Source organism: Pogona vitticeps, chromosome 14 (assembly GCF_051106095.1).
Source record: "Pogona vitticeps strain Pit_001003342236 chromosome 14, PviZW2.1, whole genome shotgun sequence".
NCBI classification, from domain to species: domain Eukaryota; kingdom Metazoa; phylum Chordata; class Lepidosauria; order Squamata; family Agamidae; genus Pogona; species Pogona vitticeps.
Window position 1 is genome coordinate 1081186 of NC_135796.1, and position 15265 is coordinate 1096450.

Consider the following 15265-nt stretch of genomic DNA (forward strand, 5'->3'; position numbering starts at 1 on the left):
CGCCGAACAGGGAGTCCCGAAGGCCCACGTGACACCAAGCGGCGGGACAGGACCGCGCTAGTGCGCATGCTCTGTTCTGCTCAAGGGGGCGGAGCTGCCGGGAGTGGGGGGCGTGGCGACCCGACCCCGGCAGCCCTGCGAAGTCGAGCAAGATGGCGGCCTCCATAGCGATCGGCCCCTGCCGGGCCTGGGGCGGTTGCCAAGGGCGACGAGCCCTGGCCCTCCTCTGGCGGGGCCTGTGCAGCGGGTCGAGGGGCCCGTCCGCCGGGCAGGACACGCACTTCGGCTTCCAGACCGTCTCGGCGGCGGAGAAGGGAGAGAAGGGTGAGGGCGGCCCCACTCAGGGCGGGCGGGATGGGCCCCTACGGCCAGGCCGAGGAGGAGACCCGGTGGGGGAGGGAGTACTCCGTGAGAGTAACGCTATTTAGAGTAACAGCAGGAGGAGGAGGAGGAGCACCAGCAAGAATACACAGAAAGAGGAAGGAAGGAATATGGATTAGGCATCCTTCGGTCTGGAGAGACGGTGGGCTCTGAATAGAGGACTTGGAACAGCGTCTAGTGGGGTTGAGAAGGCCCATTCGAGAGGGACAATTTTTTTGTGTGTAGTAATAATATCAATAGGAAAGAGTAATAGTAATAATAAAAGAGAGGGAGGGAGGAAGAATAGTAGTAGTTATAGGAGTAATCATGCCCCAAAATGGGGAAGGGAGGATCTTTTAATGGGAAAGCTAATAATAATAATAATAATAATAATAATAATAATAATAATAATAATAATAATAATAATAATAATAATAGAAAAGAAGGAATAATGTTGATAGTGTTAATCAACATAGGGAAGAATAAGAACAACAATAGTAATCAGAAAGAGGAAGGAAGGTTGATGATGGATAGAGGAAGGAAGTCTCCCCTGGGAGGCTCTCAAGGGAGGCCTGGCCTGGCAGGGGCCATCCTGGCAGGTGTAGACCTAAACAGTAACTTTTCCAAGTGGTTTTCTTTTCTTTTTTTGCCTGACAGATCAGGGAGCAGCAGCCAAAATTGCCATCTCTCCCTGTGTCCTGTTCCTATTCTTGCTGGGGGAGTTACTTTTTAGAGTGTGCAAAGTTACTTTAGAGCCTTGACTTGATATAGTTTTGCCACAGATAAAGCTACCTGCGATTAGGCATGGATAGGATAAGGATTGTCTGGGGCCCACAGCACCATTCTGCTACCACACCTCTGTTGGGGCATAACTTTAATATGTTCTCATAGTTTTCCTTGAAAGGAGTCAAGCACACATGCAGTTTAAGTTATTTGGTACCACTGTTCGTTCATGTGGTGCTTTACAAAGTTATGCTAGATCAGCAACCCAAGCATTTTATAGTCTTGAAATGCTGACAGTGCAAAGCAGAATATAAAATGCAAATAGCTGTTGCTGTGGAAAAATTCAAGAGGTTGACAAAGCTTTGTGCAGGAAATGAGGTTTTGTGATCTCAATCTAAGGGAGGCCAGTAGTGACCTCTGCACTGCAGACCAGCAGGTAGTGAGTGCCAGATGTCCACACAACAGTCTTGTAAATATCGATACAGCTCTTCATATACATAAATGAGAGGCTGAAGGACAGTGGCTTGCCTGGGATTGTATGACAAAACATAAGGTTTTGATGTTAGGAAGCAGAGAAGTTGAGTGGGAAGAGCTTGTAGGGGCAGAATAAGAAAATGTTGGATAACATGGCTGGGAAGGTGAGGAGACTATAGTCACTTCAGTCTCAATCAAAGGGAGAAGGAGAAATAAAGGCAAACTGGTATCTAGCACTATATGGGAATGGTGTCAACATATTCATTTGATCTTGAACCGAGGAAGAGAAAATAGCCTGTCTTACCGTATTTTTAAAAAAATCAATTTCAGTTTACCAAGTTTTTGAAAATGTGGCTAAGAAGTATGATGTGATGAATGATTCCATGAGCTTGGGAATCCATCGTGTTTGGAAGGACATCCTGTTGCGTCAAATGAACCCTTACCCGGGAACTCAGTTACTGGATGTTGCTGGAGGGACAGGTGAGCCTCATGTCTTCTTAACTCTGACCGATAGGCAGGTTCAGACAGAATCCTTCTTGTAGTTTGTGAAAAAAAAATTCCAAAAAAATCCTGCTATTCTTAATTTGTCGATTTCTAAGATACAAAAATAGCATTTATGAATAGTTTGACATTTTAGGCGGCATGTTAAATATGCATTTCTTATGAATATGCTGAGAGGCTTATCATGGTTTAAATGGTTGCCAGACAATTAGATGTAATCCTAATGATCATATTTTTGTGAGGATATTTATTCACCAGGGTATCTTCTTACATGGGTGCGAAGAACATTGTGTTAGAAACAAAAAGTACAATTTCATTTAAAAAATTACATAAGTCAATCGAGCTGCATTTCTGGTTTAGAATAAGAGTAAGGTCTGTTATAGAAGCTTTGGGAAGCAAGTTAATGTTTCTAGTTAATCTGTAATAGAATGTATAGCCAAATGTTTTAAATCAGAGTTGAATGAAGAGTACAACATCAGTTGATAAATGTTGAAGATTTATAGCTTTCTGTCAGATGGTGCTGGTTTATAACAAACTGCATTGTTGCCAAAGTGCAGACCCTCCCATCAGAAACACACACCACTGGCAACCCTTAGTTCTGTGGTGGGTAGATGGTGTGTGCTTCCTTCCTCCGGATCGTCCGCCTTAGGGCAACTAGCAAGGGCAGAAAGAGCAATTTCACAAACACCTAGCTTCCTTCTTCTGCGTCCTTCAGATACACAGCGCCCCTTTGATTCCAGGGAAAATCCCACACTGTGAATCTTCCTTTCAAAACAAATACAGGTGATATCGCCTTTCGGTTTCTCAATTATGTTCGTTCCCAGCGGGAGCATCAGGTGCGGCAGAGGCTAAGATCCCATCAGAATTTATCATGGCAAGAGATCAGCAAACTGTACCAGGAGGAGGATAAATCCTTGGGCGGATCACACGTGGTGGTCTGCGACATCAACAAGGAAATGCTGAAGGTTGGGAAGCAGAAATCACAACACCTCGGCTACTCTGAAGGTAATGGGTGTTGGGCAACAAGAATTGCACCATGCAAGGTTCCGTGTACATGGGGTTCAGCAACTGACTTGTGTAGGCAGAAGGGCCGTCAGCCCTGGCTCTATAATTACACCTATCCAGAAGACCGGACAGTGTATCTAGTCTCGTACTGTCTGCATTGGCTGGCCACAGGAATTAAAGGGAGAACTCTTAGGTCTTTACTCGAAACGTTTTTTTTTTTTGTTGTTACAAACGCCAGGGGTTGAAAAGCAGGTCTGACACCTGCACCTCTGAGCTGCTTGTGCATGTTGCCTCCATACCTTGAGCTTTGAGGTAAATCACTAAGCTTAAGACTGACACAGGCGTTGGTTCCTGTTCACGCTAGAAGACAAGGGATTGAAGAGCCACTTGAGTCAGCCATGGTTTGAGAAAATGAGGACCTGAGGGGCGCACAGTGGGTGGGAGGTGAGGATTGCGGGATCAGAGCCTAGGGCAGAGGCAGGGGGTACCGTTTGGGGGATCGGTTTGGCCTTCGGCCTCCAGTTACATCACCCCAGTACACATTTTGTGAACCCAATACACCTTCCACGTGTGTGCAGCCCCAAACTAGTATAGGCCGGGGTCATGCTAGTTTTGCGGTGGGTGAGTTGCAGGAGACTCTTCTTACCTGCTGAGGGAGCCAGCTGGCCAGTCCAAGACAGTCGCCCATTTGTTCTGTTTTCTGCTGAAGGATTGTCGTGGGTTGTTGGAAACGCTGAAGAGCTGCCGTTCAGTGATGACCATTTTGACGTTTACACAATTGCCTTCGGCATTCGGAATGTCACTCACGTGGACCAGGTGAGCATCGGCACTGTTGGCTCGATCCCACCCAGATTTACTTTCCTGAGAGGAATGTGAGAATCCAGTTCTGCCGGCTCAAAGACTGGAGGTGAGGGAGGGGCGTGACATTCAAACAGCAGCTGGTCTGTCATCCCTGGGGACCCAAGGTAGCATGCAAAGCTAATGATGGCTTCTCATGGTTTATCCTGAGTGCTGGGGGGAACACGGCCTCTATGCAAGGGGGAGGCCTTTTAGATATTTTGACACCCGTTGCTAGATTACCCCGTTAACTTGCAGGTAGAGGTTCTCTTGGATGAGCAGAAAGAAGGCCGAAGGAGGCGAGGACGGCTTGGATGCTGTTTTGCTCCCACCGTGCCCAAAACTGACCATCATTGGATATATTGGACTTTGGAGGTGTCTCTTGGAGATTAGAAAAAGTTGTCCATCACTGCGGGGTCTTGTTATTTATGCTGAACTCAAAATTGTTTCCCAGAATCAACATTCTGAGGTCTGATTTAAACCCCCAGGAAATGGCAGAAAAACCGGTTCTTCACTTCTCATCTGTCTTATTCCAGGCACTTCAGGAGGCCTATCGAGTCTTGAAACCAGGAGGGCGGTTTCTTTGTCTGGAATTTAGTCAGGTCAACAACTCCCTTGTTTCCAGGTTGGATTTCCAGGTTCTTTCTCTCTCTCTGGACCTTCTTTGCCCAGCCCCCGAAGCCCCAGTAGCGAGTCACAGAAGCCCAGAGAAGGCGCAGCTCTTATGCACCTGCTTTAATGTGCTAGGCAGGGATGGGTTGGGAAGGCAGGGCAGCTGTTCTTCTTGGAGGGAATGGGTCCTGACTTCCCTCTCAAAGGCCAGCCAATGTCCCCTGGAGGCCAATAGAAATAAAACCCTGTTGACTTTCAGTTTATCTGAGCAACAGAAGGCTGGTCCCAAGTGGCAAAACCTTACAGCACTTCTGGGAAATATTCAGGCTTTAACGCTGGGCCTCCAGGGGCATGAAACGTTCTCGAGATGCCTTTGAGGAACATGCTGGTTACTGAAGGCAAACCATTTCAGGGGAAGTTAGGTCTAAAAAGGTCTGCAGTATATGCCTTACCATTTTCTTTCTTCTTTTTTTATTTTGCTTGCTTACTTTCAGTTTGTACGACCTGTATAGCTTCCAGGTGATTCCTGTGCTGGGCGAAGTTATTGCTGGGGACTGGAAATCCTATCAGTATCTTGTAGAAAGCATCAGACGCTTTCCTGGCCAGGTAATGAGTCCTCTGGTCGAGAGTCTGATATGAAAGCGGCAGCTTTAAGTACTTTTACATGAAGATCAATCCAAGTATATTCGAGGCATGTACTTTGGAGGAGAAATCCATAATTTACAGGGCTGTAAACAGAATGTCAGCCTTAGTGAAGGGGGAAACACTGAGGAATTCAAGAATCCATTGGTATTGTCTTACAGAACTAAATGCTGACGTTACCCTTTCTGTATTTCAGGAGGAATTCAAGGAGATGATTGAAGATGCAGGCTTTCTGAAGGTGGACTATCAAAACTTGAGTTCAGGCATTGTGGCCATTCATTCTGCCTTCAAGCTGTGACCTTAATCTTCCTTGTCTTTCAAAATAATACAAAGGCAGCAAGTAGAACATTCTGACACTAAAAATCAGCTGGTTGAGCCTTTCAGGGCACTTGCTGCCATATCACATCATACTTCAGAAAAGAACTAGTCCCTTGGAAGAATCTAAATATTTAAGCCTCAGAAAACAACCAGGTGTATTTTGGAAAATCATGTATAAACTGGGCGTACCTTGTACATTAATTCATCTGGCCAGAGGTCACGTCAAAGGCCACACTGACTAGATTGAAATTGGGACTTGAACTCAAGAGCTGAAATTATTTTTACACAATGCATTTTTGTGAGGACAGTCCGTGAAAGGCTAAGATTTCTCTTACCATGTTGATCGCGCTTGAGGCAGCAGCAAGTGGCAAAGATGAAAACTATGAACTAGCCTTTGAATGAAAGGTTTGTGCTTCTTCCTAAATACGTAACCTTGATTGAGGGTCTATGATGGATAAGTTGTTGTGGGTTTTTTTAAGTGTATTTATTAAACCATGAATGTAAGGCTTTCAGATATTTCTTGTTTTACTGAAGCATGAGGCTTACAGGGACACACTGACCACTTATCTTATTTTCTGAGGAGGCATGTATAGCTTGCCTAATTATACCAGATTCTGTGTCTTGCTTGCTAGCCAGAGCTCCTGGGTACTGTTGTGTGGATGCATCCTGCTCCTGCATCTTTCAAAGATGTGCATGCGGATTCCACAGGGCTGTCATGGAGACCAGCCAGAGAGACATTCTTTTAAAACACTCATCCTTCCACTTAGTCTGTGGTAAACACGTAGTGTTCCTTCTGGATCATCACCGACCCATGCTGGGAGAAGACAGACATCTGAACTTTCTTTCTCCTCCCTGTAGAAGCTGAAAATCTTCCCATAACAGATGTCTTCCCTGGCATCAATAGAACCTTTGTGTCCTTTTCCCCTGGCCCTGAAGGGGGATGGGGTATAATTTCAAGTATCAAGCAGCTGGAAGGGAAGATTTAATTCCAAACCCACCCACTCTGCACCCCCACAAAGCATTCACACAAACCCAAGGAAGACAAAAACAAGCATTTTACACTTGGGATTTTTTTAAAAAATATTGCTTTAGAGTGAAGCATGAAGGCCTTGATTGGTTTTCCCCAGCTGCTGCTTGGTGCCTGAACTTGTCTCTTAAGGATTTTTAAAAAGTATATGTGGAGAGTCTCCACTGCCCTCAAAGGAGGCTGGGGTGCAGGGCAGGATTTTGGACACCCAGGGGTTGGAATCTTGTCCATTATGCTACACGAGCTTCACTTGGCTTTAAAAGCCTTTTTACACTTTAGCAAAAGGGGTTCTTCTAACAGTATGAGGCAGTGCAACCCTATAATACGTTAATCAGATTCAGCCATACTGATGCCCTGGAACCCAGTCTAAAGCATGCGACTAACCAGCGGCCACTACCCGTAATTTACAAGCCTTTATGGGCCACCAGCCTGTGGCCTTTCAAGTGACAGTGACTCTTCACATGTACAAAACGTAGTATGTTGTGTGTCATCACAACCAACTTACAGTGGCCTTAACAGGACTTTGAAGTCCTGTTTCAACAGGATATTTGTGTTTACCAATTCCACCCCGTACCTTATGCATTGCAGTGGATATCCTACATTCTAGAGTTGTGGAGAAATGACCAGGTTTTCTGCTACGGCATTTTCTACCTTCAAGCAAATGCCAAGCCTGCAGCCTAAGGATTCCCTCATCAACAGAAGCTTTCTTGCACCACCTTAAGGAGTCTCCACCATGTTAGAAGACTTGACTGAAGAACCACAGACTTCCATTAAATAAATGTTAAGATATGTTAAGATACATTTTATATCTCAGTTTAAAAAAAAAAACACCAAAAAGCATTTGCTTCATCCCCATGTAAATCAATCCAAGTGCTTAACTTTGGTTGTGTCTTTTATAGTAACGACTACATGCTAGTTTACGTGCAGTCAACAGGGAAATGACTTCTAAATGTGGCAGCCTGGATCTGTTGGATGTGCCTGTCCTGCCAAAGTAGATGACAGTTTAAATGCTGTTCTTTTTTTCAAACCATGTGTGTGTGTATATATACAGTATGTGTGTTTTTATTCCCTGGAGTCTGTCCAGGCATTTTGCACTGATTCACTGGGAGGGTTCCTTATATGACTGCATTAACTGCAGGAACTGTACTGATTATTACAGTGCTGATGCACTCATCCTGCTACATACAACTGCTTGAAAGCAGGCACAACAAACAGTATAGGATTTCTAATTTATGTATATGTTTGTGCAATCTTGAGGGTGCTAACTTAACATTTCAAGTTAAGTCAGTGATGTCTACTGCAAAGTAAATATGCTCAGAATCGAAGATTATCACCTATCTGTGAGCAAAGAAGTTCCTAGGTTCCGTTTGTATCAGGGCAATTGTGACAGAGGCAAACAAGATATTAATCGTCAGATCAGGACGGTTTTTGCAGAATCAAGTGAATTTGGCCAAATACTTGGCAGTTTCAGTTTGAAGTCTGCAAAAGCTAATGGTCATATACATACAGGAATTATGTTAAAGGCTGAGTTATTTTTATTTTAAAAAGGAACGGGTTTTAAACAAAATACATACAAGATTTTTTTTTCTTTTTGCTATTGTTTTATGGCCACAACAAAAACACAAACTGGTACAGAGAAGTACCTGTCGGTTAAAACAAAAAGGCTTGAAGACAAAGGTATGTTCCCTGGGGAAGGCTGAGGACTTCAGTCTATTTGGAATTAGCTTGCAGTCCTGTAACCAGATGCATGTTTGGGTGAAACTGTCTCATATTCTAACCAGACTTGAAGAGGAGAATAGCAACTTGGCCCAGGTAGAAGTAGATGAAGTGCTTGGTCTCGTGAGTCACATAGCTGCCAAAATTTCTTCCCACAATGCAGTGCCAAGTGGGGTTGTATTTCTTGTCAAACTCCTGGAAGAGAACAACTGAACATTTTAGCATCACAGGGATAGACGGCATCTTCCCATGTGTTGGGCCACCTATTATTTAGGTGGAAGAAACGTCTCTTATTCTAATCTCTTGAGCTTCTAAAGGGAAGATGTTTTTACTACACCATAGCCTGCTGTTTTCACATGTGTTTGTGCTCTGTAGCTGATAAGGTTGCCGATCACAAGCTACTTTTAAACTGCTAAAACCATAGAAAGTTATATTAAAAATGCTAATGATGTTACTAGGATTATTTTGAAGCAAGATGCAGGGCAGGTTTTGCAAGGACATTCCATGTAAGTCCACAGACATTTACACAGAACCTGAAGAAAAGAAACATCATTAATTAGTACTGCATCCTTCCCAATCTCTCTAGAAGTTTCTGGATTTATAATTTGGCTTACTTTAAAAGGACAATATGTATACAACTCTTTTTGAAAGAATCTATGAGTTTCATAGTATGTATATTTACATACATCACTTGGCCATGCACGTATTTTACATGTCATTGTTACAAGCCTCTGATTCAGTGACCATATGCATGAGTGATCTCCAAAGCAGGGCTGCTCAGCAAGGCTGTGGTTTCCTTTATGGATTCAATCCATCTCACATTTGGTTTTCCTCTTTCCCTGCTGCTTTCCTCTTTCCCTAGCAGAGTTTTGCTGTCTAGTGGCGTGCCCAAAATAGGACAGCCTCAGCTGCGTCGGTTTTGCTTCCAGAGAACATTCAGGCTTGATGTGATCTAAATTTCATTTGAGGATTGATTTTACATGCTTTACACGGGTCTTAACAATCTATCCTTAGATTTACGATGCCCACATCTTTCATCTAATACACCATCTTGCGTGATGTTGCCAGTGTCATTTTGTTGAAAATAGCATTCACTTGAACCAAGTTAAATATATAGTCAGCAGTGAGTGCCTGCACTTGTACCAACATTACATAGTCTCAAGAATTCATCACTTTCATTCCTCTGTACCTACAAGCATTCTCAATATCTTGTTATAGTCCTAAAAGCTATGCTAATGAATGTTCTTTTAATTGCATACTGCCCCCGTAGCGCTAAGGAACAAACTCCTACACCCTCCTTGTACAGTGTGCTATGCTGTAGCCTGACAAGCTTCTCACTCGTTCTGCCAAATTCAGGGGACTACAGATGGTTCTCACTCCCATGGGGTGAGTAACTGAGCAACACAGACAGGCCACCCACACAGAGCAGCAGACGGTGAGGCTGAAGGAAGGTGTCAAACTCTTATCCGGCAAACCAGAACACTTGAAGCCCGCCCTTCCCACACCAAATACCACTTGTGCCTATGCATTCTTAAATCTGTACATGTGCTTAGTTCAGAACAGGGGTTGATTTTTTTCCCTCTCACTTGGTCTAGACTCTGCACTTGGCAGTACCTTTTTTATACTACTCAATAATAGGGGTAAGCAATAACAATCCACAATTACCTTCTTTATGTGGGCTGCAATATCCTTCTCAATGTTGTATTTTTCCAAGGCTTGTGTAGCACACTCCACAGAGTCCTGCTGCATCTCCTCAGACATGTCCGCATTTTTGATCACAGCCTTTCGATCACTCATGGTTGCCTACAAGGCACAAAGGGCAAAAATGAGAAATGCTGAAAGACCCGTCTGTTCTGCAAGACAAGCATATAGCTAAAGAGCACAATTTCCAGAAGCATCCATCCTGTTTCCTTGAAAGAAACATGAAAATTTCTTCCCGCTTTTAATCTGGTTAGATATATCTCTAACAGTACATCGCTAAATCTATCTATATTCATCACTACATCACTCTGATGGTTAGAAAACTATTGATACAATGCATTCCTTTCATGGCTTTAATAAATTCAGTCTGCCAGGTACTTATGTCTCTGCAGGAAGAGCTCTATCTAAGGAGTGCTTAATTTGCACACCATTTCTGCTTCACTAGAATTTAAAGCCTACTTTGGGAATGAAACTCAACAACCTACACATTTCTATAATTAAAAACCTGAACAAAATACAGCCACAATAACTGACATCTTTGTGTGGTGCACACAACCATTCGCAGATGTCTGAGCTGCCCCACCCACTCCCCAGGAATGCATTTTAACACATCAACCTCATTACCATTCCCACAGAGAGGTTATTTTATTCAAGAATGCCAAGACTCTTTCTCGTGACAAGCACAACCCCAGATGAATTCCACAATCCCACAACCTGAAGTCATGATGTGAACTACCACTTTTAACATCTTAACTCCACCACTTCTTCAGGAATATTCCTAAATATCAACTCCCCTACCCAAACCCGTCCATTATTCCCTCTTGTTCACAAAATCAATACAGTACACTATCCTTCCCTCCCCCCCCCCCCCCCCCCATATTCTAAAATGCTAGCTTTTCCTGTTACGGAAGGAGAAATTGTCTCTGCCTGCCTATTTACACCCTTTACTCTGTTCATCTCTCAAGGAAACGGAGAAAAAGGAGAAGATCTCACTACCTGCATATTCCGCAGCAAGAACAACAGCCTTCTTATGCCCCCCTCCACTGTCTATGTACAGGTCAACCCCCAATTTAACCACACCATTTCCTCTCCTTTTCTATTCCCTGTTCCTTTTCTGCAGGAACTGCTTACAGGTTTAAACACTGCAGCCTTTACTCAGTTCCAGTTCCTATTTGCTCCCCTTCGTGAAGAGACTCAAAACACCTAAGTTCTTTTTATGCATTGCAGAAGCTATTTTATGGAACTGCAAAGGGCACATCAGGACTATGGCCAAAGTGCCACAAGACCTAACATGTTAGGAGCAACAGATGAAGCTCCCACTGCAGAAATTGCATTCCCTCAAGCCACACCTACCTCTGAGCTTCCCTGCACATACCTCCCTTTTTGTCTCCCCAATCACTCTCCTACCAGCATAAGAATCCCCTCCACACCCACATGGCGATGCCAGTCCGTCTCCCTGGCCTGGCACCAAACGACACATGCAGTAGTCATTAGGGAACAGCTTTGGTGCCCAGTTGACACTGAATCCTCTAGGCACATGAAGTGCAAGACAACATTACTAGGATGAAGGTGACTATCAATGCCCCACTGCTCACTTCTCTTTTTCTATAAATACTTCACTCAACAGTTTAATAACGATCTCCCCTCCCCTTTGCATTCTATTATTTTCATTTTTTTGACACAGCAAATGTAGGGGTGAGTGTATATAAAAGAACTACAGTACATGGAATCCAACTCAATGCATCCACTTTGCTAACATTCCCAGGGACAAATTATGAGATTACTGAGCAGAGGGTTGGACTCAATGGCCTTATAGACCCCTTCCAACTTCATTATTCTATGATCTAAGATTGACAAGTGACGGCTGTTGTCATTTTATCATCAAATCAGAGTCTCGCATGAAAGAGTAGTACACTGGCTGAGCAGAAAAAAAACAGCAGCAAATTAATCTGTTTTCATTGATAGCAAATAAAACCACATCATTTCAAGATCTGCTTGTTGAGTCTTACACTTTTAAGAACTGGTTTAATATCAATTTCTGCACCCAAGCTTTTATTGAAGGCATCAAGACACAATTCTAGTTACAACCTGGAGACAGGAAGGCAATTTTTAATTTTTTTAGTTAAATGAATAAATAAATAAATGAAGGAAATCAATGAGTGTCCACCTTTCAGAGAAGTTAAATTCATCCCTCTTGCTACTACACCACCAACTTCGGCTCAATTGAAAAAAAAAAGGGGGGAGATTGAGAGCCAGAATAGTTGAAGCCCAGGTTCAGAGTCCTGAAATAGGACTCCATGGTCCTGGGTTCAAATCCCACCCAACCCACCTTCACAGGCTCCTATTCTCTTCCTATGTCCAACCTTACAAAGTTGTTTTGGGGAATATAAGGAGGGAAGGAGGTAAGAGTGCCTGGCGGAGGAGGCGCAGAGAAGCCCCGAGGAAATAAGGACTCGGGAATAACAGCCTTTTTGGGGGGGGGCGGGGGCTACAACTGCCACTGAATCCACTAGGGAGGAAATGTTGTTTTCGAACTTCGCAAATAAGTAGCTGTGAGTCAACAACGTCCCCCCTCCCCTGATTTATTTAAAATGTTCTTTTTTTTGTATCCCGCCTTGCGGCTTAAAAAAAACCCAAGGCGCCTCACGTCACTAAAAGCCAACATTTAAACATGCGACCCGTGGCTTTGTTTCGACCCCCCCCCACACACAAACAAAACCGTTCCCCAAGAGATTAAATCACGTCCCCAACCCTCCAAAAAAAATTTTTTTTAAATCCTCAGCAGTAAAAAGATTAAATCTAGGGGCCTTTGGGGGTCGGTCCGTCCGTCCTCTCCCCGCGCCCCCCCGCTTCGGGCCTCGGTCCAAGACCTTGTCCGTTAGAGCCTTCACACCCACCCACCCACGTTCGTGAGGCCTACGAAGGAGGAGGAGGAGGCGGCGGCGGTTAGCAGCCCTTTCCTTCCTCACCGTGGGCTCCGGGGCTACTTCTCAGGACGTCGTCGGTGGAGCGGACGAACAAGTGGGCCCCCGGCTGTGCCCTCAGCGGCTCCCCCGCCGCGCAACGGTACGACCGACGGCCGCCGCCTCCTCCTCGCAGCTCCGGCTCCCGTCCAGCCCGCCGGCTTCCTGTAGAATGCGGCCGTTCCCGCCCCTCTGCCTTCCCCCCCCACATACACAGCCTCCCTCCGCAGGCCACGCCCAGCAAGCCCTCTCCGGAGGCCGTCATTGGCCGACGCAACAATGCCCTTCGCGGGCCATTGGAGGGCTGGCCTCCGCCTCCCGTAGAGTTTTGCTGCCGCATTTTGTTGCGGGCCGGCATGCCCCGCGCCGGCGTCCGTTGCCGCGGCAACGGGGAGAGTCGGAGGAGGAAGGGCCTAGTCGGCCGCTCCAGCCACGCGGAGGGCAAGGAAGAGTTTGGAGGGGGGGCGCTCCGTTTCTCTCTCGCCCCCCCCGACCTCTCAGACTCATCCCCCGCCTCGGTAGCAGCCCCCCCAACACACCCTTTCCAGAACTGGGGGTGGAAACTAGAGATATAAAAATTTCAGGAAAATTTCCATTTTTGCCCCCCCCCGGGGGAAAAAAACACGTGTTTTTTTCAGAGGGAAAATTGAAATCTTCCGAAATTTTTACATCTTTAATAGTGGTAGTGTCAACTACTGTGCATTTTTTTTTCCAGGAAAAAAATCGGGGGGGGGGGAACCGTGTTTTTTTCTGGAAAAATAGAAATTTCTAGATCTCTAGTGGGGACACGCAACCGGTTTAGTACAACCTATATTATAAATTAGCAAGTCTTCAAAGGCTGTACAAAAAGACGTCCGGTTTTGCTCTCTTCTTCTCCCCCCCCCCATGGTTTCTTTCTGGGAGAAAGCCAGATGTTGTCACAGTTGGGCTGACTTTTGGGCACCGACTCTAAAACCAGTTATGTTGTGGCCCCATTCAAATCAGCCACACAAAAAACCTCATCAGGTTACAACTTCTCTCACCTTTTTAAAAAAAATCAAAACCCTGGAAGGATCAGCTGTAATCAATCCCCTTGCACTGGCCCTTCCTCATTTTTGGGCCAGAGGAATCTAGCTTTAAGCATTTTATGTTTTTTACAATCTTTGCTTGCCTTAGTACTTCTTCCAACGGTTACCCTCTCCACCCACTTTTACTGATTTTTTTCTTTTGTTAATGGCCAAAGGAGACTTCAAAATGGTTTTACATTTTTTATAGTTCCATATGTTTTATTATCTCTTATTCTACTTGTTGTGAACTGCTCAGAATAGTGCATTGCAGTATATAAAGCTAATGAAATAAATAAATCTGTAGCTTTGGCACAAAACATGGTCCAATTCTGGGCCATATCATCTGGACACTTCTCATGGTATTCTTTTCCCCCTCCTTAGGTTGTTGTTGCTGTATAGTCCCTAAGTTGTGTCCGACTCTTCATGACCCCATGGACCAGAGCACGCCAGGCCCTCCTGCTTTCCACGGCCTCCCGGAGTTAGGTACTGCTACCTAATTCTCTCTCAGAAGCCTGGCTTTTGTCTGAGTTTTTCAGCTAGCTGTGACGAATTAATGACAGGTAATGTTGACACTTCTAACATATCACAATCAAGCTCTGTCCAGAATGGTTTGCAGATCCCTGACAGTGCAGCTGGAAGGGTCTCATCTCAGAAATGTCAATGACCAGTGCCATTCCGTCCTTGATTTTCGTTTCTACAGTAAATTATCCCCGAGGACAAGTCTCATCTTGCTAAACTGCTTATTCTCTTCAGTGAGCAGGTTCTACCCTGTAAGGAATGACCTGGAGCATCTTTTAAGTTGTATGTGTGCCACGTCTGAACCATTGCAGTTTACCATTAGGATTACACACTTCGATGTTTTTGGTAACCCAGTGGCTCCTCCATCCCTTATTCCTTCTGTCCGTGTTTAGTGAGCACAAGGCTGGAATGTAGCGACTGGTGGAAGCAAAGGCTTCAATACCAAACCTCACCCTCAGATGCAGCCTGTCTATCTCTTCAGCGGCTGAGTTTGCTGGTGCCACTTTAAAAAACAGAATTTGCAAAGGAGTCTGGAACACCTCAGCCCTAGCATTCCTTCTAGAAACATCATTTCATGCTGCAGGGGACCGACATGCTGTGTCCTCAGGAAGAGGTGGTTCCGCTCTACAGACCCAAGCAATACTTTAGTTCCTAAGCATCTTGCAAATGGGTTCTGTGCCTGTGTAGAAGCTTCTAATCTGGAGCCTAGCATTATGGCAGGAGCCCTACTCTTTCCTCTCTGTGCAAGTCCCGAGACAAGGTTGTCACTCCATTCGACTTCCATTTCACACAGTGCCAGCAAGTTATTTAATGAAAGGCCT

General features: G+C 44.9%; 2 protein-coding genes across 2 annotated transcripts; one reads left to right on the forward strand and one right to left on the reverse strand.

The window, feature by feature from the left end:
• Positions 1 to 95: 95 nt before the first annotated feature.
• Positions 96 to 5984, forward strand: COQ5 (coenzyme Q5, methyltransferase). The gene is made up of 7 exons (XM_072983752.2): positions 96 to 324; positions 1888 to 2037; positions 2842 to 3063; positions 3773 to 3879; positions 4437 to 4525; positions 5007 to 5118; positions 5351 to 5984. Exons 1-7 carry the CDS (start codon positions 153 to 155, stop codon positions 5450 to 5452), a joined length of 954 nt encoding a protein of 317 aa, XP_072839853.2. The 5' UTR covers positions 96 to 152; the 3' UTR covers positions 5453 to 5984.
• A 2027-nt stretch (positions 5985 to 8011) lies between these two features.
• DYNLL1 (dynein light chain LC8-type 1) lies at positions 8012 to 13048 on the reverse strand. The gene is made up of 3 exons (XM_020799143.3): positions 12886 to 13048; positions 9881 to 10018; positions 8012 to 8410 (listed from the first exon to the last, which is right to left on the reverse strand). The coding sequence occupies exons 2-3, from the start codon at positions 10010 to 10012 to the stop codon at positions 8273 to 8275; spliced, it is 270 nt and encodes an 89-aa protein (XP_020654802.1). The 5' UTR covers positions 10013 to 10018; positions 12886 to 13048; the 3' UTR covers positions 8012 to 8272.
• Between the last annotated feature and the right edge of the window lie 2217 nt (positions 13049 to 15265).